At 46.4% G+C, this 25222-nt stretch overlaps 2 protein-coding genes across 5 annotated transcripts in view; one reads left to right on the top strand and one right to left on the bottom strand.

The window, feature by feature from the left end:
- CYFIP2 (cytoplasmic FMR1 interacting protein 2) overlaps positions 1 to 23584 on the top strand; it is a 49943-nt gene extending 26359 nt beyond the window's left edge. For 3 of the 4 annotated variants that reach the window (XM_069028733.1, XM_069028731.1, XM_069028732.1), the window contains exons 21-31: positions 86 to 205; positions 852 to 1051; positions 1529 to 1616; positions 8471 to 8614; positions 9466 to 9556; positions 10217 to 10347; positions 13394 to 13466; positions 13983 to 14077; positions 17990 to 18228; positions 18721 to 18868; positions 19431 to 23584. In XM_069028733.1, coding sequence (XP_068884834.1) covers positions 86 to 205; positions 852 to 1051; positions 1529 to 1616; positions 8471 to 8614; positions 9466 to 9556; positions 10217 to 10347; positions 13394 to 13466; positions 13983 to 14077; positions 17990 to 18228; positions 18721 to 18868; positions 19431 to 19598 — 1497 coding nt within the window. In that variant the 3' untranslated portion in view covers positions 19599 to 23584. The other variant, XM_069028734.1, reaches the window with a different exon arrangement.
- Positions 2450 to 3112, bottom strand: FNDC9 (fibronectin type III domain containing 9). The gene has a single exon (XM_069029383.1). The coding sequence runs from the start codon at positions 3110 to 3112 to the stop codon at positions 2450 to 2452; it is 663 nt and encodes a 220-aa protein (XP_068885484.1).
- Positions 23585 to 25222: the final 1638 nt, after the last annotated feature.

Raw genomic sequence — 25222 nt, 5'->3', positions numbered from 1 at the left:
GTTTGGTTTTAATTTGTGTGTTGACTAAAAAATAAAATACCTTTTCCCCATCAGTATATAACGTGCAAATCTCTTCTTCTGCCAGTTGCTGGGCAGATCAATCGACCTGAACAGGCTCATTACCCAGCGCATCTCTGCAGCCATGTACAAATCGTTAGACCAGGCCATCAGCCGCTTCGAGAGCGAGGACCTGACATCCATCGTGGTAAGAACTTTTATTGACTCTGAGTATGAGCAGGGAGAATAATACACTGCTGTGGCTACACAGTCAACTGCCTTTTGTTATGAGTCCCTCTGCAGTAAGTCTCAGCCAGTCATGTATCTTCCTTTTTGCTGCTGAGTCTTTACTATTTCTGCTTATGCAGCTTTACTTGCATTATTATCAGGCCATTAAGTATCTGTGTAAATCATAAGGTGACAGCCAGCAGTTAGAGTTTGCAGAGCTCATATAAGAGAGTCCTGTAAACTGGGAGAAGGAAATCTAGACTTTAATTCCCTGTTGGATGAAGGTGGCTGTGACATTGTTTGTGTGCATACAGGATTTGCTGTCTTTGATACGTTACAGGAGCATCAGAGTCAAGTAGTGTAAAATTACCAGTTTCCACCTTCGGAGGATTCTGAGGTGAAAGCCAGCCAGTGCTCAGTGGGGAACAAATTAATTTTGCTTCCTGCAGGTTCACAAAGTACTGGACCAGGACCCCCTTGAGTGGAAGTGCAATTGGCCTTGACCTCTGAGTTAAACTGATGTCTTCAGTTCTGTGTGCATGTGGATATAAAACCATCCCCCTGGCAATTAAATCAGCTGCTTCTGTTGTAATACGTTGCATTTTCTGCTGCTTTATGTGCCGCAGGAGCTGGAGTGGCTCTTGGAAATCAATCGCCTGACTCACAGGCTGCTGTGCAAGCACATGACTCTGGACAGCTTCGATGCCATGTTCCGCGAGGCCAACCACAACGTGTCCGCGCCCTATGGGCGCATCACCCTCCACGTCTTCTGGGAGCTCAACTTCGACTTCCTGCCCAACTACTGCTACAATGGATCCACCAACAGGTGAGGAGGGAAAGCAAGGCCACCTGGAGACGCTGCTTTTGTTTCCAGAATGTCCAACCTGCCACATAAAATTGGCGTGCGTCGTGGTAATGTTGGTCCTCCCTGTGGGATGCAAGTTACTCTTAAAATGAAGTTGAAACCCACAATCTCCCCTTGGTCTTGAAAATGTTAGTAACAAATTTCATGTAGCAGTTAGACAGTGACTGCAAGTGGCTGAGGGTTGGTTTACTCAGCAGCAGAGCTCTGGTAGCTGCTCAGATAGTGCTTTCTTGCCTGCCAAAAATGAGAAGAAACCTCACTTTTGGTGGGTTTTACACCACCAGCAGATTGTGGCAGGATTTTGCATTCCAGTTGATGTAGCTCAGATGATGAATTCTAACTAGCCTGCAGCTGCAGGTCATCCCAGACTGTGCCCTGTGTGTGCTCAGTTAACCAGGCTCTGACCACTCTCCCCCCCATCTCCCGTGCTCGCCGCAGGTTTGTGAGGACAGCGATCCCGTTCACACAGGAGCCCCAGCGGGACAAGCCAGCCAACGTCCAGCCCTATTACCTCTACGGGTCCAAGGTCAGTAAATGAGCCACAACAGCCAGCAGGAGTGGATGTTGGAAATATTTATTTAGGAAGAGAAAGAAATGCCAGGACTGGTTCATTAACGGAGCGGTGGGTGCGAATGTGCGGGATCACATTGCTGTGTGCAACCAAAAGGCCATGCAAGAAGCAGTTTCAGTGTGGTGTTGCTGTTTCTTTTCCATATTCTTCTCCACAAAATGCCCATGTTAAGGGATGTCAGCACTGCTCTGTGCTAGGTGTTGGCACTGAGACTGAATCACATCTATCTAAATGCACAGTGAAGTGAGCAAGTTGGTGCTCTGATGCAGTGATGCTCCCCAAGGAAGGTACCACATCAGGAATCCCATTTTTTGTTCAAAATGGGAGTTAGTAAAATACTTACGTGTGCACTGCTTAATACTAACAAAAAGCTATTTTCTCAGGCTTCAATGACTCTTTATACAGATGTTACAAGGGCTTGGGGTTGTGATGCTAGTGGAGGGGCACTCAAGTGTGAAACTACTTGAGTGGAGTTTATTTCTTGTGCGCATTGATTGATGACTGTGAAGTGAACCTACAGCACTGATGCACATGAGCTAATGACACTACAGTCTGCCAAGTCTGGCTGTTCCCAGAGAGCTGACGTGGTTTCTTTTTTAAAAATCCTCAGCAAATAAGAGTATTTTTGTCACTTGACAAAAATCTTTCTCCCTGTGACCAATGTCTATGCCTCATGTTTTACCCTAGGACAGACAGCTGCCATGGACACACAGACAGCCCTCTTGGCAAGAACTGGGAAAGAACAGGACAAACCAAACCTCTAAGAAAGATTTTGTTTTCTTTTGCTCTCACTGAAGGCCATGCTGTGGCAAGATGGCCCTTTTATCATCGGTGTTTTTATAGGAAAAAAAGTAGTGAGGGGAGTTACACGGGCTCTCCTTCATGAAACTGGAGCTCCTCATTAGCACAGTGGTCATGGGCACTTCCAGGAGCTCCTCTGTCAGTCCATCCCTCAGTGGCTCTTCTGGTGAGCTGCTTCGTTCGACCACTTCTTCAGGGCTGGTGTGGGGATGCTTTAGCCTGGCAGCCCGGTGGCACCGCTCAGACCAGAACTGCAGGCAGCCGTAGGCCAGGAGGGCGAGGAAGCAGAGGAGCAGGAGGCTGCTCACCATCCACATGGACGTGGTGGGTTCGTGCTTGGAGCCGCCGAAAACCAGGGGGATTTTGTCCAGCGTGTGGAAGGTGGTGCAGTGGTTGCTGGAGGGGTAGGAGTTCTTGCATGTGATGCAGAGGACGTAGATGGTGGACGGCGTGAGGCGGTGGAGCACCAGGGAGCTGAGGGGGTGCGGAACTCGCTCCTCGCGGTGGAAGTTCTGCCGTAGGTAACCAGCAAAGACGCTGTTCCAGTTGGGGCGGTACATGACGTGGTAGTAGTTCTCTGGGCAGGGGCTGCTCATGGCCCAGGACACGGTGGCACTGGTGTAAGTGATGTTGTGCACTTCGATGTTCATCGTGCCCCTGAAACCAGATGCAGGGAGAGGCTCAGTTTTCTGATTCGTGTCAAGGCTCAAAGGCCACTGACAACGGTGAAGTCTTTCCACTGACTTTTACTCTCCCTTAGGCTGGGCTGAAGACTATCCTGGCTCACTTAGGTTACATGCTAGAATTACAGAAGACAAATCTTGCTTTTGCCCAGATCTCCGGTATCACTCTGCTTCATAACAAGAACATCCAGTTGGAGCACAGGGTATACTTTTTGCTCCAGTTATATTTTTTATAAAATCTCTCTGACTGGTTGTCTGTATCAGAAGCTTTCTTAGCTTTTTGTTTCCCACAACATAGAAAGGATACTGCAAGTTTGATTAACATAAAGTGATCATTAAGCTAGCTCCAGCTTGCCTTGTGAAGCTGCCAATCAATAAATATTTTGATTTTATGTCTAAATGCCATTTAGAAAGCTCCATAATGGTTAATTCACTGTTATAAGTTGTTGCTGCGTTTTCTGTACCTTCCTTGCTTAATAGAGTATAAACTCTTCCTGTTCCTGCAGCATCTCACACTGCAATATCAGGATCTTAAATGTCAAATCTGTAGGTTGGTGAAATATAAAATCAGTGCCTTTAGGGAAACACAAATATATGAATAATAAGAACAAAGACAGAAAAATGACACTGCCCTGCTAAAAAATTTAAACTTATTTAAGCCAAAGCCAGTGAGCAGTAGATTTGATCCCTGGTGGTGCAATGTCCAGTAGTTTTTTGGTACTTCCTGAGCTGTGTGGCTGTTTAGCAACAGCCACAAAATACTTGAGCACATCACTCCTTCAGATCCCCAAAGTGCTCTCTGAGCCTCGCTGCAGGGTTCTCTCTCCCAGCCAGCCGAGTGCTCAGAGCAGCACCTCCGTTCAGTCGAGCTGGCTCATTTTTTCCTTTTTTCCTCTCTCTCTAACAGTAACTAACTTCCCTTTAATTCACTCAAGAATAAGCTCACCTTAATGACTGCTTATCTGTTCTTACACGAGGCTGCTCGTGCGCACGGCTGAGCCCTCCCAGAGCCAGCACTTACCTCCCGCCCGGTCCGCGGTGGCCCCGTCGCGGTGGCTCTGGTGACAGAGTGGCCACAGGCAGTGCCTTGCCAGCACTCACCTCCCTCCTGCCTCTGCTAAATCCCTTCCCCGCGCTCTCCCTCGTTTATACCCGGCTCGGGCTCCGTCATCTCTCACCATGGCAACCAATAGGAAAGGATGGGCAGGCATCTTCGAGTGATTTGGGAATGTTACCCCTAAAAGCTTCTGCCTGGGAGAAGTCTGTGTCTCCAAGGCAGAAAAAACAAGCCAGGCAGGTTTTTTTGGTGGCTTATTTGGGTTTTATTTTTTTCCTGTATCCACAGTCCCCCAGCAAGACCAGAACGGAGCCCTAGCAGGGTCTGGGGTTACAGACACGCTGGCACATGCTATGAAATCTGGATGCTGGCCTGTTGCACACGTTGACTCAGGGACTTTGTCATTAATTCTGTGATTTCTTGCACACTTAAACTACTGATTTAAGTGGAAGCTGTAAGCAGTACATTTTGATCCTTGGTGGTGCAGCAATTTCCAGTAGCCTTTTAATATTTTCTAAACCATGTGACAGGAGTAGGAGTTGGGTTTTCAAAGACCTAGACCTCCTGCTGAGCTACATGGGATTAAGACCAGCTCTTCTTTGAATGCCCCTGACTTACAGACAGCTTGGGGATGTCCCCTTTCAGTCTGGTGATAGGGCAGGAGGGAGCCACAAAGCCAGTGCCTGTGGTGCTCAGGAGAGCAGCTCGAGCCTGTGGCCAGGAGGGGATGGATGGGCCTGGTAAGGAGAGGCTCTGAACAAGTGACTTGCTGCTCTCTAAAGCCAAAATGTGCTCGAGAGGAACTTTCCCAGAAATGTTGATGCTGAGTCTGGAGTTACTCATTCCACTTTCTAAGACACTCTCAGCTGTTGCACTGAAATTAGGTTGGCTGGGAGCCCTGACTTGTCTTGGGCTGTGTGCAAGTCCTTTTTTGTGTCTCTGAGTATATTCCTCTTTCATTAGCTCTTCATTTTTCCAAGGGAATTCTGTTACAGTCAGTGCTACCAATTATCTCTCTGTGTTCAATTTTATCAGATAAAACTCTTCCTGCCTTTCCTCAGGTGAGCTCAGACATGTCTGAGTGATGGCCAACAACAAGGTCAAAGACATGGAAATAGAACTAGGGTTTGATTTGCTTCATTTGTTGCTAAATCCTCTCCAGAGCATCCCTGGTAACCTCCTGAGCTCCTAAAGCAACGCTGGGACCTTCCTCACACGCTCACAATTACAGACGGCTGTCCCTGAGACCTGGGTGCAGGGTGAGCTCTGTAGGACACTGGGAGCTCTGCCCCATGCTGCAAATCCCAGCCTCCCATCCCCAAAACCTGCCCATTTGGCCCCAAACCAAAGGGGAGGCAAACCCCCCCAATGTCTCCAGCAGCTGCTGCTCCCAGGAAGGGTCAGGGTCAGGCTTTTGCTTTGGTTCCCTGAGGGGTCAGAAGCGGCCGCCCAGCGTGGGGGAATGAGCTGTGCTGTGCTGTGCAGCCAGCTTGTGCCTTCAGCTGCTTTGTCTTAAAATACCCACTGGTGTCATTTTTTACATCCTACAGTCTTTACCCCAAGCTGTGTATCTCACCCTTAAATGGAGTTATATTTTTAATTGCTGGCAGAGCATTATTATTAGACGCCAGCCTGCTGTTGGTGCGCTGTGTGGCTCTGCAGAGAGCTCCATGAACCTACCTCATCCTGCAGACAGGCTGGGGTGAATCATCCTGCTCATCCGCAGCCAATGCACATCCTAAAATGTGTCTTCTCCCCATCAGGCTAATTGCTGAGACCCCCCACTCGAGGGAGAAGCTGGTTGGGAGCTGCTCTGCAGCCCCGTTATCCCTCTGAGGAGCGAGGGAGTGCTGTGAGGTGGGGGCTGTGCAGCAGCACCAGCAGCTGGCTGCCTGCATAGCCAGATATCAGCCCTGTTGTGAGAAAAACCCGACCAGTTGCACCACAGCTGGTACCAGTGATGGTAGCCCATCTCAGGGACCAAGGGACATGCACAGACAGAAGTTCCCTGGCCATGGAGTAGCAAAGAGGCCTCCAGAAATGAATGTGGACTCATGAGCCCACTGAAATAAGGATTTTTTTTATTCCCCCAAGCCAGGATGAGTCCCAGTGTGCTACGCCTGGGGAAATAACAGGGTAAAGGAGCCTACAGGGAGGTGTGGAAGGAAGGTGCAAGGAGCCATCTCTGGGCCACTTGGATCACCCCTGCAGCCCTCACTTTCTGGGGACACCCGGGGCTGGGACAGTGCCTTGCAAAAGTTAAAGCAACAAAAGCTGTGGGAGTATGACTGGGCTGGGGCCCTGGAGCACTGGCTTCCCTCTGGGATGGTCCTGTTGGCCATTTGGCAAATGGTCCAGGCTGGGTGTTACTGGTGTTTAAACAGACACACTTTTCAAAACAACACATAGTGGTTTTTCAGATGTATCAGGGTGCATAACCAGGGGCTGTGGGTCCATCTCCACCCGATTTTTAAAGACTTGGTTACCTGAGGATGCAGACAGAAGCCTAAGCAGGGTGCTCAATTCTCTTAAGAGTTGGTATCCAAGGAGCTTTGAAAGTAGGCTTCTGTCTGCCTAAATAATTCAGTAATTCTTAACTCTGACACATACTCAGGGATATTTTCTTTTTTTTTGTTAATTTTGATCAGAGAGAAAGTTGCTCATTGTAAATGAGCCTCCACAGCAGTCTTTCTGTACTTAATAGTATTACAGGGCTATTTTCACCTACCAGGAACAGGAGGCGAAATAACATTTCACAGAAAATAGGAGACTTTGTAGCTGTGCCTTATTTCTGCTAGTTCAAAGAGCACTTAGGAATTACAGCAGGTAACAACCTGCTGCACCAGATCTGTGGGGCTGTGGCAAGATGAGGGACAATTAACTGGTTAAAGTAACTGACAAGTGTGTGAAAGCATGGTCAGTACATTGGTGAAATTCTATAGCTGAGAGCAAAAGAAAATACTTTCCAGTTTTTAGCAAATGACTTTGTAACCCATTAGTAGCTCAGTAAATCTTGTGGAGCGAGTCAGAAGTGGAGGATGACTGGAGCCTCCAGCTGGGGGTATTGCAGCAGTGGTGGAGCAAAGACAACATTTTGCCCTTTCTGCTGCTCCAGCCCTTGCTCCCTTCCACCCAAACCTCCTCAGTGCTTCCATCCCTTGGCTCCATTATTGGCAGGAAGGGGGATCCCTCTGGAGTGGAGTCTGCAATATCCACAGGGAGGCGTTTGGAATTCAGCCTAATTTGTTTCCTTATCTTTGTTTACCTTTGGTAAGCATGAGCCCAGGGTTAATCTGTGTTTTGCTGGAAGGGGCACTACATGCCAGGATCTTTTCCAGGGTGGCTTTTTTGCTGCTTACTGAGGCTGCAGCTGGAGATGTCATGGGGGGAGAGTGCAGCCCCTCTGCTGGGCGGAGTTGTGATGCCAACACTTCCCTTGCAGAGCCCTCTCTGAGCATGTGGTGTCTCAGCTAAAGCTGATTCTCAGTACTTTTTCTCTGCAGAACATACAAGTGAATTAATTCCCCCTACTTCTCTTTGCCTCACACCAAATGGATCCTGTAAATGTTCCAGTGATGAAACGTTGCAGCAATTTTCATGTTTCCAAGATGACATTGATAGAGTACATTCCTGGAAATCACTTTCTGTTCTCTGCTGCTAAGAAATTCTGGGGGCAATGTCCTGGGCACTATTCTCCCTAGACCAGTGTCAGATTCTTACCCTTTGTCACAGACCCATGGGATGTCTGTGAAGTAGAGGCTGATGTAAAGCTTTGCAGGATGCAAAAAGGATCTTTTCTGTGTCTTTTCCATCTGCCCTTAAACTCAGTTGCTGCAGTTCCTGCTTTTCCTAATAAGCCTCATTTAAAGCAAGTGCCCATAGGGGGAAAAAATCTGTCTGCTTAAATGTATGTAAAGCTTTTCATTTTAGTAGAGAACAATTTGGTTTTGAAGAGGCAAAAGGCCACTGAACTGAAATACTTGATTGGGAGTATATGGGAGAGTAAATTAACTTGGAAATGAAAGTGTTACTACATAGGAGGATAATAAAACCTTGTGACATGACAGTGTTGAGAGTTAGAATATATCTGACTACATAGGGAGAAAAGCAATCTCCTCAAGAGGCAGAAGTGGGAATTGCCATTGGTATTGTTATTTCTCCTCCTCCTCCTCCAAAATTTTTTTAAGTGATGGAACATAATACTGTGACAAGAGAATTACAGGTCTGGTCGATGGCCCTGTCTGACTGTCACTGTTCCAATTTCCCAGCCCCTCAACATTGCCTACAGCCACATCTACAGCTCCTACCGCAATTTCGTGGGGCCTCCTCATTTCAAGACCATCTGTCGGCTCCTGGGCTACCAAGGCATCGCCGTGGTCATGGAGGAGCTGCTGAAGATCGTCAAGAGCCTGGTAATTCTGAGCCTGACCCTGGTGATGGAGAAACCCCAGAGCCTGGATAGGTACAGGCAGGGCAGTCAGTGTGGGCTTTGGGATCGGGGTGTTCTCATCAGGGCACCCTCGTGTGCCTTGATCCACGCTGGAACACTTGGAGCCATGGGCTGATTTTCACTGATGAGGAATCCCACTGATTCCTGTGGGATGATGGAGTGTTTCCAGCAGGAACAGACAGCATTCAGCACAAGGACAAAGATTTTATGGTTGATTAAATAGGATTTAGTGCATTATCTCATATAATGTATCTACAGGGTGCAGGTGTGTAACTCCAAATGACAGCAGGGGCTTTAAACTAAGCAATGTGCTCTGCTCTAATCCATGTACGTCCAAAATATCAGATCTGCAGAAACTTCTTCTACATGAACGTAAATTCTGTATTAAACTCCTGAGTATCCAGTGATCATTCCTCAGGTGGAAGGAGATTTCCTCTGCTAGGGAGTGACTGCTTTGGCAGCTCTGGTGAAATGCTTTTTGGGTTAGAAGCACAAGTCCAGCTGCAGCTAAGAGTGAGCCTTGTTTTGGATTTCAGCTGCAAACAATGCAAACACAGCAAGCTGTATATTGAAGTCGAAAATCCATGCAGCTGTGATTTATTCTTTGGGAGGAAGCTGTAAAAGCACTCTGACTCCATACACTTGGGCTGAATTTTATATTTGAGTGAAATCCAAATTAAGCGAGTTCTTCCCGGACTCCAGCTGAAGTTTCATCCTGTGCTGTCAGATGTGGACCCATCCACAACCAGCCTCTTTCAAAACCAGTGCCAGGAGACCTGGCATTCCAGTTTAACCTCCCTGTGTCTCCAACAGCTCCAAGGCACCATCCTGCAGTATGTGAAGACTCTGATTGAAGTAATGCCCAAGATCTGCCGCTTGCCAAGACATGAATATGGCTCTCCAGGTGGGTGCTGCAGATGGATCCTTGAGCAGGAGCTCAGCCACGTGTTGGTGCAGCATTTACTCAGGCCCACACTCATGGTTAATCCAGGTTGGGCACCTGTCCTGCCAGTGCCAGTTGCAGCCAGGTTTGCTGGGACACTTCCATCTGCTTTGCTGTTGACACTGGAACATGTATAGGAAACCTCTCCAGGAAATCTCCTGTTGGAAATTTCCTTTTGAACACATAGATGGCTGGTAAGGGATTGTCTTCTGATAGCCTCTCTTATGTCTTCAGGATTCTGTAAGCTTTTGTGAGTTCACTGGTATTTTTTAAATGCTCTACTTAGCTGGTGAAGAGATTTTTTGCAGCATGGCTGCAGTCAGAAAGTCTGGCTGCTGTACCTGAGCCAGCACTAAGTCATCCATCACAGTCTGGAACCTCTTTCCTCCTCTGATGAGGAAATCTAGGGAATTTATATGACTTACTCCCTGTTTCCCAAGGCTTACTGAAAGCAGGATAAGACACTGCATGTTAGTTCTTCCCAGTGCCAGTCTCTGTGTACAGCCCATTGAGCAGCTGCAGTTTGTGGTTAAGGAAATACCAGACACTGATTGTCTTTTTATCCAAGGTAATTGGAAGTGATTCCAGTCTCTTTCTGACTGTCCTTCCTTCTCTTTTAAGGAATCCTGGAGTTTTTCCACCATCAGCTGAAGGACATCATTGAGTATGCAGAGCTGAAGACCGACGTGTTCCAGAGCCTCAGAGAAGTGGGCAATGCCATTCTCTTCTGCCTCCTTATTGAGCAGGCTTTGGTAAGGCAAAACCCCCACACCAACATGGTACCTGAAATTTCCAGCTCAAGAGTAGAAGTGGAAGTGGGTTCTCCAGCAGAAGAGTTTGGGAAGCGTTACTTTCCAGCTTCTCATGTTCTCAGGGTCTCTCTGGGGCTGTGTTATTGGAGTCTCTGGGCATGTCCAGGGGGATGGTGTGCGTTGGCACTTTGTCAGGCCTCTGGGATGGCTGAATCTGAATACTGGAAGATCCAGATTTCATTCTTGGACCCAAAGCTGCCCCTTGTTTGTCCTGCTTAGAAATAAAACCAACTGGAGTTAATTTCTAGATTGTAAGCTCTCTGGGGCAGGGATCAATACTTTTTTTATATACGTATCTGTACAGTGAGAAATAGATTTGATCCCTCTGCTCTTTTGGGGTGCCAGTGCAATGGAAACAACCTGATTGATTGTAATGGAGAAATGGATAAAGCAATCCCAACAGGAAGGAAATCTGCTGATGATAAATGTCCTATGACATCTTCGCTGAAAATCTGGCTGGAGTAACAACTTGGTGTTGCCCCCTGCACAGGAGTTTGACAAGTGCACAAGTCTCTCAGCTCATGTGATGCCTTTCTGGTGTGGGGCAAAGGCTGTGGCTGAGTGCCACTCATCTTCTTAGCTTCCAGTTTTTCATATAAATTCAGCTAGCAATGAATTTATCTCATAATTTGCCCCAGAGCCAACTGAGGAGTGCTCAACAACACAATTGTACATTAAGTGTGCATACTGTGTCATAATGGTTTGGGCAGGGTTGTTTCAGTGTTTCCAGAAATATTTTGAAATTACTTCCCTAGCATAAGACAGGATTTCCAAGCAAAACCAGAAGTTTTGTTCAGAGCAAAGCCATAAGAAAGTTCAAAGATTCCAAGTTCTGTCTGGCCACAGAGCACAGACAAAAGTAAAAGTCTCTGCATGTCCTCAAAATGGATATTTCTGCCCTTGCCTTGCATTTTAATTCCAGATCTAGAGACTTTTAATTCTTGGTACAGTGTATCAAACACATTCAATGAGCAGTGGTTGCATAAGATGAAGTAAACAAGAGATGTGTATCACCCAGCAGCTTGGCTTTTATAGAAATTTATAGAATGACCAGAGTTGCCAACTCTATTCTGACAGTTTCTGTTTCTTTTTGTGGCTTTTTCACTGCTTTCTGCTGTTCTCAGTGTTGGGTTTTCTGCTGGATGTACTGCATTTGCCTTTGCTGTCACATCTTTAAAGGGACCCTCAAGGGACATGGTGGTTTCTTGAGAAATCCATCATTTCAATGCAGAAATGTTCCTTCAGTCCCAGGAACTGTACATCAGCAGTGTACTGGCATTTTAGAATAGCAGAAAATAAAGATCCCTTAAGGAAAGCTACCGGTCAAAGTCCACATCTGCCTACAAAGTCTCTCCCTCTCTGATGCCCTGTTTTCCCCCTCAGCAATAGACTCAGAATACAAAGCCATTTTGCATGCAGTGGGCTCTGGTTCCCACTTGCTGGAGGATGTCAGATGCACAGAGCCATCACAGAATAAGATTTTCCCTCTAATGGAGCTCTTGTGCAGCAGGAGGAATTGCTTTTATACTGCAATTACCTTCAGAGCTGTGTGAGTGATGTAAGGCTGGTGGTATTTGCTGGCAAAAATGGCTCTGATGCAGATGTTCAGTCTGCTGCACCTTACCCCCTTTTTATTGTTTAAGTTTGAGGAATGAGGGGTTGCTTGGGGTGAAATTTCTAAGCAGAATCTGTGCTCTCAGTTAACGGGCTTTGGGGAAGAGATCTGTTAATAACATGACTAATTTTGGGACAGATACAAGGTGAACAATGACTGAAAATACTTTATTAGAGGGAAACAGCAATGGAAGAACATTCACCTAGGAATGAACACTGTTTTGCAAACGAAATGACCAAGGTGACAGGCCCACTCCGTTAGCATCAGCACCTCTGTGCCCATGGAGGGGCCCCAGACTGTTCCTGTCCCTCCAGCACTGTGTCACAAACTGCACTCCCACAAACTTGCTCTCATCCCAGCATCCATGCGCCAGTGCAGCCTCCTGCAGCTCCATGCTCCACTGTCCTGCTGGCTGGAAGGGGGGGTGTCCACCCCTGCATCCCAAACAGGCCCAGCCGAGTCATTCCATCCGGCCCCCGGGTACCTTCTGCTGCGCTGTCATGATCTGCTTTCCAGTGTGTCTACATCCCTCCAGTGAGCTCAGAACTGAAAGCATGTCCTAGGAGTAGGCTTTTATAGGAGCAGGCTGATGCCTTGTCGTGACACGATGCCTCTGTGTTGAACAGCTTTGGTTTCCTCGCTGCTGTTTCCCATTGCAGACTCGTATACAATGTACTGTCAGCCATCGCTCCTCAGTCTCCACCTGCCTATTTCTAGGTTTCTCCTCCTTGTGCATCTGTGTTTGGGATTATTTTTTTCTCAAGTGCATTGGCATGCATCCCCTCAGGTGGCATCTCATGGTGTTATTCCTCTCTGGACTTCGGTTTTATTCTTCCTGGTGCCTGCACCACTGGGATTCTGATAGCCCTGGCTGAGAACACCACACCGACAACCAAATAATTTCAGACCAGTTGTGATGTACTTATTTGCAGAAGAGCCACATGTCAGTATATTTTTCATGTACACTTCCTAAAATAACTAAGCCAAAGGGTAATTTCTACCTGGGCACTCTATTAAAGAACAGGCTGCAGGAATTCATTCAGGGTAAGATGAAATGGAAACTTCCATATTCTTTATCCCCTTTTACCTTCAGGGCTAGTAAGTAAGACAGAAGATCAGTATAAAGGTCTGGCCTTGTACAGGCAGGAAGTAACTTATTTGAGTTAGGGAAACTTCCTGACTGAAGCTGAAGTACTTCTCCCAGTTTCAGATCATTTAGGTTCAAACCACTGGAGTTACTACTGAGCTGGGTTGGATCTGAATAGGTGCTGTAGGCATGAACTGTTGTACTGTTGCCCAGGCCCCTGAGCCATTCACTCTCCCCCATAGGTATTTTTTAACTTACTTTATCTTTCTTTCTTCCTGCCTCAGTCCCAGGAAGAAGTTTGTGATTTGCTGCATGCTGCTCCCTTCCAAAATATTTTGCCCAGGGTCTACATCAAAGGTAAGAAGCTGAGAGGGAAGCAGTGGGCAGACTCAGAGGTCTCTGCCCAGAGGCTGTTTTCTCTCCCATCTCTGCTGAGGATTAGCTCTGACCCTGCTTCCCCCTCCAAATAGATAAGTGCACACAGCCAAACGTCAGGTGCAAACAAAAGCCAAGGGTGCATTTCCTGTAGCCTAGTTATGGCCTAAAACCTCAGTCAGTTTGGGGGTTCCCTTAAGGTTTGGGAGCCATTTCACAGCCTCTTTGGAGAATGACAGCATGAAATGTCCATCTCACCAGGAGTGCTCGGTAACAGGGACATGCTTTTGGACATGTGTGATAAAGCTGCTGCTGAGACTGCACTCGCCCATCCCTCCCTTCTCCGCATCACTAGCCCCTCATTGCTGTCGGTTTGGCTCCCTGTGATCCCACAGTCTCCTTGGATGGTTGCTGGGGGGCAGCTCTGAGCAAACTCGGCGGAAAGTTGCGGGTCTCCACTTCCTCCTCTCATTTCACTGTTTGCTGCTCGCTTGACAGAAGGAGAACGCTTGGAGGTGCGCATGAAGCGTCTCGAAGCCAAGTATGCCCCACTTCACCTGGTTCCCCTAATAGAGAGGCTGGGCACTCCGCAGGTAAGGATTGCATTGGAAGGGATGGCTGTTGGAAACTCGTAGCAGTCCCCACGTGGCCTGTTTGGCCTTGGGAAAAGTGATCCTTATTTTTTCTTTTGATTGATTGATTTTTTTTTTCCCCCAAAACATCAATTGGACGAGCAAATCTGAATCCTTGCCCGAGCAAACACTCTGAAGGGAAATCTGTGAGTGGGTCCAGAGATGTGTTGCTGCCTCCAGTCAGGAGAGCTGGCAGGGAGCTGTAAGGCAAGTGTGCTAGAAGCCAGTTCTGAATCAGAACAACTCCAAAAACCTCTTCTTCTCCACTTTAAAAAGATGGAGAATTGCTGGAGTGGCTTGAGGGGAAACTTTGCAGGGCTGTCCTAGCAATCAATTGCCATCACTTTTGGGGATCCCATTTTAGGACTGCAGTGTGGTCCGTTTAAGCTCATCCCTGTCAAGGAATACATCTGAGAATGGTTTCCCTCTTAGCACATGCTTAGAGCTTCAGCACATGCTTAAAATTACGGCTCCATTTAAGTGTCTTCTTGATGTGGGTCTCAGCTTGGGAAAAATCTCTTGTGCAGAAACTCAGTACTGTTAAAAATATCTCCATAGACTGACTGATCAGTGTAATGGGCAAAATCTGAGCTCCATTGGTAGTAATAATCAAACTTCAAGTGCCCATTTTTTGGGGTTGATGGGATAAAAATCTTTCAAAGTATCAAATGAATCAACACCCTTTTCCTGTAATGTACTGATGAGGGAATGGAACAAACACTCAGCTGGTGTAGGAGGTGACAGAACTGTGGCAGGCAGAAAGTGGTTGATATTTTTTCTTGTATTTTTTTCTCATGGATCAAGGACATTTTGAACTTTGCATCATTGGAAATCATCTAAAACAGAGAAATTGGCTGGATAACTGAGGACTTTGTCTTACTCTGGAGACACTTCCTTTTAAAGGAGACACTCGAGAAAAAGAATTCACCTCTGTGTTTTTGTGTCTTTGTGTTGGTCTTTCTATCTCTCCTTCTTTCCATGCAAAATCATCATTGAATTCTGCTATTAGAGTCCACTCGTTGCTTATCTCTGCTGTAGTTATAATGGTGATGAAAACAAAAGGTATTTCATGTCCCACTAAAAAGTTATTTTTCTGTAAACTGTTCCCATATTCATCACACAGGTACAGTTGGGTACCAGATTTTTTTTTTTTTTTTAGCTCAAATGTAAATGAACACAAGAATTGCTTTCTATAGGTGCCTCCATAGCTTCTAAGCTTGCTCCTTTTATGCAGTTTTGGACATGCATTTTGGAAATGCAGTTTTGGACACAGGCCATACAGGGTTTTTTCCTGCAGAATGCATAAATGCCTTGTAACAATTGTCCAGAATCTAAGCAGAAGTTCGATGCCTCTCCCAAAAGGTGGCCCCATGCATGTTACAGAATTCCATGCTGTGAAGGGGCTGAGCCAGAGTTAGTGGGGATCTATTGGTTTTTGCAGCTTTTGGGTAGGGTTCTGGCAAGTTCACCAGTAAACAGGCTGTACAAAAGGTTCAAAACAGGAAAATCAAAACTGGATTTGTGCAGTGGCAGGAAAACTGCCAATGATTGTTGTAAATAATTACTTTGCATTGGAAATCCAGAAGCAGCTGTTTGGTGGATCATTCATAAAGAACCAGGGGGCTCAAAGTGGTTCATTAAAGGAATCCTCTCCCATTTAATGCTGACCATAAAGGTATTTAGTTAGGGGTTTTCAAAAGTGCTTGGTCAGTCTGGTTTCTTCACTGGAAATAATCAGAGCCTTTGCTTCTGAAGACAGAAGGAATAATTGAGCCAGCACAGTGGCATCCTTTGACAATTCACCTTGAGAGCATCCTTCCTCTCCTGATCTTAGAAATCAGTGGGACCCAAGACTGTGAGGCAGCTCTGGCCACAAGACCAACAGCTCCCCAGCTGTTTTGCCCATGTTAAGATATCTACCCTAGGATGGTAGTCCTGTATCAAAGACTGGTCTTACTGTGATGAATTTTGGAACCAAATTCTGTCTGTGAATGTGCATAACTGAGTGGCACAGCCTACACTGAAAGCCGGATGCATCCCCTTCTAAATTAAGATTTCTTCAGAAGTCGTGTACTAACATCACTGGAGAAGTTTGTTCTCAAAAGTATCCCTTTTTTCACTATATTTTAGCAAACACTAATGCTAACACCTAATTTATATTTGAAATGGCTCTGTTTCTGCTGTGCCCTCATTTTGCCATGATAGAGCAGTGTGTGCAGATCTGTGCCCATAAGAGCTTGGAGCAGGTGAGGAGAGGGACAGTACACAGCCTTTAGCTAAAAAGCTGGATAAAATAAACCTTTACTTGCCAAGCAAACACATGCAGTGTGTGCCGTGGAACCAGTGATGCCATTCCTGCTTTTAACAGATCGAGGGATCCCAGACCCAGTGTGGCCTCTGCACATCATTACAGCTTTCCCTTGATATTTGCTATTAGTTGAACACTAATTGAGCTGAGGTCCCCAGAACATCCTTGAAATTGTGACACAAGCAAGAATTGAAACGCTTCTAATTTCAAGAGCAACCAAACTAAAAATGCTTGAGGTTACTGCCAGCATAAATGGATAATCAGGGATGGGGATGTGCAGGCACATTCATGCATTTTTCAGAGTGGAATGAAGATGACCCAGCTAAATTGATCATAATTCATGTTCTTAATGTCTGGCCAGGACATGTGCCTGCCCTTTGTCCCAGCTGCTCTGAGTCCCCATTGTGGCTGACTGGGATAACATTTTTATAGGCATTGCAGGGACATCTGGAAATGGAGCAAATGGTTAAAAACTGCTTAAAGCTCCAGGAAGTCCTCTGGGACAGGCAGGATCTCAGTCAATGTCACGCTTGTTCTGTGTGGCTGTTCCAGAGAGGTGGGAGGGGTAAAGGCTCTGCCTGTGCAGCCGCTCCTCTGCCGAGGTGAGCACAGAGAGCCTCCCACAGCCACGGGCACAACTCTGACAGCACTCAGCTCCCATTTCCTGAGTTACTTTTGGCAGCACTGCAAAGAGAAGTCAGTCCTGCCACTGGAACAGCAGGAAATGGGGCAGCTGGGAGGATAGGGCAGTGAGAGACCCCCACACTTGCACCACTCAGTGAGCTTGGGGGAAGGCCCTACTTGCTTATTTTAAATCCTCTTTTTTTTTTCTCTTGGGGAGCAATAAGGCTGAAATGAAATTAATTCTCTTTTAGTTTTCCTCTAGTGTAAAAGCCAAAATAACTTCATCCACTGGAGCTATTCCAGAATTGTGTATCTAAATCTGAGCGGGGGTGTCACAGAAATTATCTACACCTGTAAAGCTTCCACATATGGGAAAAAATTATTTGGCTTTCTTATAAACTACGGGTTTTCCAGTGTCAAGTTTGCAGTGCTTCTCATCTTCCTCAGAGCTTTTTAACCCTAACTACAAAAGAAATCAAGAAAGCCATCTTGGCTATCTGCATTTTGAAGAGATGATGGCAATGTCCTGGGAAGCAAAATGTCCCTGTTCTCTGCTGGTTTATCTTCATAATCTGCAGAAATCATGAGACAAAACCCATGAAATGAAAATCAGGAAATGAAATGCTGAGTAGCACTAACAGAGCAGAACAGCATGCTAGCAGAATTAAGGATCAGTATTTCTGGTCAGAGCTCTGCCTTCAGCTCTGGTGTTCTGATGTACATGGTTACTCCAAAAGAAACTGAGGTCGGTGACATACAGTGGAGCACAATATTAAGTCTCCTGCTTGAGGGATGAGTGTTCTCTGGTGGGAAGTGCCACGGGAGCAGCCATCAGAGGTAAGCTTGGAGGCGAAGGAGCCGGAGAGAGACCAGGCAGCGTTAAATCCGCTGGGTCTGGGTCACATCCTCACTTGTGTCCCTCTGGTTGTCCCTGTCCTCAGCAAATAGCCATCGCCCGGGAGGGGGACCTGCTGACCAAGGAGCGGCTGTGCTGCGGGCTCTCCATGTTCGAGGTGATCCTGACACGGATCCGGAGCTACCTGCAGGACCCCATCTGGCGCGGGCCGCCCCCCACCAACGGGGTCATGCACGTGGACGAGTGCGTGGAGTTCCACCGGCTCTGGAGCGCCATGCAGTTCGTGTACTGCATCCCCGTGGGCACCAACGAGTTCACGGCAGAGTGAGTGTCCCCAGACAGCTCCTGTCACTGCAGCTCGTGGGTGGACGGGGCTGGCCAGCCCCCAGCGTGCCCTCAGCTGCTGTGAGAGCCACTGTGGAGGTAGAGGGGGAATGTGGGTGTTCGGTGAAAGGACTTTGTTGTGCATGGACGCAAAAAAGATGTTCAGCTTTGTATTGGAACAGCTGGAGAAAAGAGCAAGGTAAAGGGACATGGCCAAGGTGACAGGCAGGAGGTGGGTAGATGGACCGACAACCCAGCAGTAGGTCCTCATCCATCTTACCCTGTGATTCACCCTGCACCCTGCCTGGGTGTAATTATGCATATCTCCTTCTGAGTTCATTTTCTCTAGGTGTACACTCACTCTCTAGGAGCAGGACTGAACCCGTTTTCCCTAGGAATTCACCAAAGAAAGTTCCTGGTGTCATGGTACTTCTCTTTGCCTAACTGTATCCTGTCGTGTCTCCCCACCCATCACCCTGTTCCTCCCTCCAGGCAGTGCTTTGGAGATGGTCTGAACTGGGCAGGTTGCTCTATCATTGTTCTCCTTGGACAGCAACGGCGCTTTGACCTCTTTGACTTCTGCTACCACCTGCTGAAGGTGCAGAGGCAGGATGGGAAGGATGAAATCATAAAAAACGTGGTAAGTTGAAGGGTGGGGTCCCAAAGGACCCAAACTCAGCACACTTCTTTCTGCTTTTTATCCTGCTTTGCCCAAACTCATCAATTACAACAAAGCCTGGTGTTAATCTTATTCTTACTGGACGCCCTTGCTGTAAGGTTTCCATCTGCAGTCTCAGCAGACAGGCCAAGGTTTTAATTGCCTTGAAAATCAAATCTTTTTTCTCCCAAAGCTTTTCCCTTCTTCCTGGGGTTGGGAAGCTGGACCTGAGGAGCTGGTATTTCCAGCAACCATCCTGTGGTTTCGGTGGCTTTATCAATAAGCAGTTGGGAGCCTAGACTTGGGAACAGTTAACTTAGGACCACTCACTGATCTTGTTAATGCTCTGTCTTGAGTCATCAAACCCAATAATGAAGCAAGTCACTGGTCCCTGCAAGGTGCTAAGTGGAACAGGAACATGTGTTAGAGCTGCTTTGCCTTAGCAGAGCTTTCCAGCAGCAGGGCACAGGTTCTGCTGCTTCCTAGCTGCTCAGATGACATAAGACCTTTCATGTACTGTTTCTCTCCCTCACCATCTCTCCAGCCCTTGAAGAAGATGGCCGACAGGATCAGGAAGTATCAAATCCTGAACAACGAGATTTTTGCCATCCTGAACAAGTACATGAAGTCGGTGGAAACAGACAGTTCCACGGTGGAGCACGTGCGCTGCTTCCAGCCCCCCATCCACCAGTCGCTGGCCACCACCTGCTAGTGTGGACACGGACCCTGCATGGGTTGGGAAGGGAGCAGGGACTGAACCCAAACCAGCTGGGAGGGGTAAACTTGATGGTGTGAGGCCTGACAAGGAAGTGAGGCTGGGTCTGCCTCTCCACACGAGGACACATCTTCCCCTCGGCCCCGTTTGAGTGCATGTTCCTCTGTACCATCCCTGTGATCGGTTTTACTCGTAGCTTTCGGACTTGAGGGGGGGTGGGGGTGGGCAGGCAAAATGTGCTTTTCTTCCATGAAGTGGTCCGGTTTTCCCTGTGATTCACCCAGTCCACACATCACTCTGAAGCCATACTGCAGCCTCAGGTGGGAGAGTTCCATGCTCCCACGGCGCCGGGAACCCGCTCCCACTGCAGAAGCAGTGGGACAAGTCAACACCCCCGTGACATGTGCCACCAGCCACAGAGCAGGAGGGGCTGAAGACAAGTTCCTGATCCACTCTTTGAGGGGAAGAAGGGATGAAGGCAGGATGTTACCCATGGCAGTGCCCTGAGGACTGAGTGCTGGGCGCAGAGGAGCCCTGCCAGGCTGGTCGTGGATGGCTGCCTGGCCCAGGCTGGGGTGAGCTTTGTGCTCCCTGCTGTGTCCTTGGCCTTTCCAGCAGTTGTAGGGGGAGCTTTGGCATGTGGGCTTGAGAACAGCAATGATGCAGTCACCAGATAACTCCTCAGCACTTCAGAGAGCTGGGGAAAGAGAAAACTGCCTGGCTTTTTCCATGCTATTGGGACATCCACTTATTTTAATGCAGAGGTCCTCCCCTGAAGATACATCTTCCATGGACTAAACCAGATTTCCTGTGGACTACAGAAGAGGCTGCATTCATGTGAATGTGCTCTCAAACATACTAATTTGGGTGGAAATAATCACTGGTGCTGACAGGATGCAGGTGTAGTTACCTTGAACACACGGGATCTTTGTTCTTCAGCCAAGGATGAGAGCCAGGGTATGTAATTATTGTGTGTTCTGGGATGCGATTTTCCCTTGGTTTAGACAGACTCCTGGTGGCACAGCAACCAAATACCTTTCTCCAGAGAATGGTGACTACCAGCACGGCTTAGGAAACTACCCATCAGTCAGAAATTATGTGGTTGGTTAGAAAAGGTGAAATACAGGATAAGCTTTAAAAAATACCCAGAATTTTCCAAATTCAAAGCTGCTCAGAGAGAACACTGGAGTCTGTTTCCTTTTCCCACTCAGCTAATCTAAGATCCCTGGATAGTGAGAACAAATTCAGGTGGAACTTCAAGGAGGATTTCATAACTCCTGGTCTAACCTGCTTCCCCTCAGTACTGTCATTGGAGTGATACAAAAGCTTGTGCTTGATGTGAAAGGAGATCAAATCACGTGCTCCAAGAGAAAATGATGCCAGCCTCACCACTGGCAGTGTTTCCTCAGCTTTAGCCTGGCCACAGCAGATAATTGCCGAATCCAGATGTGACAATACATATTTGTTTCATGCATTTCATCATGCCTTGTAAATTGCATGCTGTTACAGATGTTAAAAAGCCAGAGCTGGGCATTTATTCTCTCAGAGGAAGCATGTAATTAATTAGTAGAAATGTCCCAACTGGTGTTTTTGTCTTAGGAAACAACAGCTAGCAAACTAATGCTGGCAAGAGGAGATCTTGATGGGTGACATGAATTTGTGCTCCCAGGCTCTCATCACCTACTCCCCTGATAATCAATAAATACCCCACATGTGACAAGTGCTGGACATTTTCACACCTTGAGTTTCCTTTAATTACTGAGACAGACATTTTCAGCTGCAGGGAGGAAATTGTGCAGCACAGTAATCTGAAAGTAAAATGAAATCTCAGGAAGTCTGGCTGAAATCTTGGAGTGGCAGGGAAGGACCCAGCCCAACAAGGCGAGTTCTTTCCTCCGTGTCGTGAGGAAGAGCAGCAGAAGAGCATCTGGGGCTTGCTCTCTATTTACTCTTCCATTAAGGATGTCAGTTCTGGTATTCCATCATGTTCCAACACTTCTACACTACTGGAGTGAGGGTATCTAAAGATATATATTTTTAAAAGGAAGAGAAGGATCAAGCACTTTATTTTTTGTGGAAAACGATGCGAGGAAGATAGATCCAACCAAGATCCTATTTTTCCTGACCTAAATAGCAAGTGCTTGTTATTTTGGTATGAAAGTCTTGCTGAAAAGTTAGCACAAGTCCCTGTCTGGCTTTCAGAGCCACCTCTAGGCACAGCACAAATTAAATGTCCTAGTACATCTGACAAGCTGTGGAATGCTGGAGTCTTCTTGGAAACCAGCATGAACAAGAAGTTGCTACAAAAGGATGAACTCTACCAAATGGCCCAGTCTCAGCTACCTAGACAAAATGGGATAAAGTAAGGTGAATTTAAATCCCTGGTTTCATCAGTTTGGGCCTGGAATGAGTCATGAGATACTTCACCTAAACCTGTAAATCTCTTTGCATTCTTTTCCTGTAGTTTTGCCACAATTCCCTGAAACCCTGCAAAACACAGTTGCACTGAAAAGTTGTTGCACAGGCTGTACTTGAAAGAACAGGTAGTTGAAATCTATTTGTTGCCCTCGGATTTGCTAGCAAAAATGTAAAACCCCTCCAGATTCCAAGGGATTAAATGTTTTGAGCAAAATGTCAAAGTGCATGAACAAAATGTTAACTGTTTTGACTGTAGAGTGTATGCAGATCTTCTGCCTTGCTGCTCAAGTCACACGAGATGCCAGTTAGTAATGATCACAGTCTGAATTTCTGAGATTTGATGTTACTGCCCTTTGATTATCTCAAGGATTCAGATACTCCTTAGCTTCAGTTTTCTCACCCTCCTTGTCTGTGTATGAGAAAGGTCCAGGCTTAGGTCTTTAAACAACTCCATGAAAATGGATTTTTTTTTCCTCCCGTGCTTTTTTAAATGTCATAATTGTTAATGGAAATAGGGAGCACATTTGTAAGAGTAGGGCTAAATAGTAACAGATTGCCAGGGGGTCAGGCATATTCCCCACACCTGCAGACTTTCTGCCAGGTTTGGGAGTCTTCCTTGCAGATGTGCTTCAGTCCTATATTTTTCAGTCTTTTATGATCTGCAGACTTCTAATGTTCTTTTCCTAGGGAAATGTTGACCCCTGTCTGAATACTCCCAGGTCCACTGACAATGGACTTGCTTTTTACCTCTATTTTCCTGCTTATGCTGAAGTAGTCTGCAAACACCCCAGCAGTCACCAGCCACCACTTGGAATGTCTACTCCAAAGACAAGATGTTGGCTCCATACAGGAATTACAGCGGGGAGAAAGGATGGCCTGTGTTCTGAATGAAGTCAGACTGGGTTATTTTAATGTTCCCTCTGGCTTTGCTGGTATAAAACGTGGCTGTTGGCAGTGCACATGCTTTTCTGGGATGATGCTGCACTTAACTTTCAATGCTACAATGGAAAGGGGAAGCAAACTAGTTCAAATTCAGCACTTCAGTGGTTTTCCATTTAAACTCTGACAGCACTTGGTAGCATTGAACAACATTAGTCCTTTTCCTCCTGCATTACTCCAGTCCAGTAGGTTCATGTGTATTGGAGAACAAAAGAGAAAAGAATTGAAGGTGTAAAAAAACCAAGAAAATATTCTCAAAAACTGTTGTCAAATGTACCATATTTGTATGAAAAGCTGCTTGAGTTATTTTGTACAATGAATTTTATTTATGGTGAGGTATATTTACGCTTGTGATCTGATACAGTGTTAAATTTTTGATCCATATTTGCTATGCAGCTGAAGATGATATTTTGGTTTTGTATTATTATTTTTTGCTGTTGTTCTAAAATTCAGCCAACAGAAGCTTCCATCTCCATTAGAAGTGTTTCTGCAAGAGTAAAGCATCTGATACCTGGTGATATGTCCCGTAACACAGCAACCAACAGTGTGTATCCAACAAATGTGGGATGACTTTTGTGATGAAGAGAAATAAAAATTGGGCTCATTCATGAAATGAGCAAAATTTACCTTGTGGTGTCATCATCACTGTGGTAACTATCACCTGGGGAGAGGTTTCAATAGTACCTAGCACCAAAAAAAAGCTAAGTTGATTAAAATGTCGAGCTTTTGTAAAAACCAAAGGAAAAAAAAAAAAGGCTCTGTGGCCAACACCAAAACAGACATATTTTCCAATCAAAAAGTTAATGATTTTTGGGGAAAACTTTCTTATACAACACATTTTTCATTATAAGACTTGTTTTAGTGTAAGAGGGTCAGGGAAGGGAAAATCATATAATCATTTTTTATAGATGTTGACAGGCTCTTACCCAAAGCTAAACTGAGGAACTAATTTCCTCTCATTACTGCAGCCTTGTCAACTCCACAGGGGCCTTTTTTATTTCAGGAGATTCTCCTTGCTATTATTTTCCCAAATTTCCATTTGAAACCGTTCTTAGTTTTGTGTTGAAAGCATCCAAGGAGCAGCAGTGGTTGTTGGCGGCAGAAGGAGCAGTGGGAACCAAGGGGAAAAGATCTTCTGGGAGCTGAGGAATTAGGGAGAAACAACTGACATGGATCTATGGGAGATGGACTCCTGTGCTCATCAGCTCCAGACCAAACACTGTAACTGGTGTTCCCCTTCACAGCTTCTTCCCAAGGTTTCCTCATGGGAACAGCTTCCTAGCTTAAGAGGAATAGAAATGCAATGACTCTTTACATAAAATTGGAAATGAACTTTACACCATGACCAGGCAGCTCTCCTGATCTTTCCAACGTGCTCTGAGGCTGTGCTGCAGCTCTGGGGGTGACATCCTGCTGTGCTGGACTGTTTGCCTGGTGGTTGAAAGTTGCCCAATGTTTACTGATTTCAACATGGTTCTGCTACAGGGAATGGCAGAGAGGAGAGCAGGACTTTCTTCCTGCCTCAGCCACTGATACTGGGCAGGTTGTTGGGGTTTTAGCCTTTCTCCCATTTAGATTTCTCCTCCTTTTTTTTTCTTCCTCCTTTCTTTTTTTTTTTTTTTTAACTAATTCTAGCTGCTGCATCATGGACACCACAGTTCTCACACCAGCCCTATGAAGTGCTGAGAGCTCACATGGTCTCACCTGGAGCCCGAAGCAATTCCTGCTTTGAGTGTCTGATTTTGACCAACCAACCCTAAGGGAGCAGAATCAAAGATACAGGCCCCTATCTTTCTTCTTCTAATGCTCCTAAATATGTTTACATCTCCAGATGAAAGTCACTTCACCAATGCAGAGAACAGTTCATTAATGGTTGTTTTATTCTTTCAAAAGCTTAACAGAATTACCCTTTCTGTGACCCCCTCTGTAAGTCAGGAGTGCCTTTCACATGTAGCTTTGCTTGATTTAGAGTTCTGATGCAAACGCCTCCAGATAAGAAGTCTGCAAACAAACGATCTGCTGATTACGTGTCACTTCGCCCACTGCTGTCCATCACCAGCCCACCGCTCCTGCTCTGCCAACATGTGGCTTTGTGGGGCCACAGTGACCTCCATAAAGTATTTAGCAACCCTGGGAGAAAGGAGCCAGGATGTGTTCTATGGGCCTGTGCCCCTGGATCACTCAGCAGCTCGGCACAGACCCACAGGTGCGTGCACTGGCATGGGAGGGCAGGACTGCAAGGGTTGGAACCCACCATGGGTATG

The sequence above is a fragment of the Aphelocoma coerulescens genome, chromosome 13 (genome assembly GCF_041296385.1).
Source record: "Aphelocoma coerulescens isolate FSJ_1873_10779 chromosome 13, UR_Acoe_1.0, whole genome shotgun sequence".
Lineage (NCBI taxonomy): Eukaryota > Metazoa > Chordata > Aves > Passeriformes > Corvidae > Aphelocoma > Aphelocoma coerulescens.
Note: the sequence above shows the minus strand (reverse complement) of the source record. Positions and strands in the feature narration are given on the sequence as shown.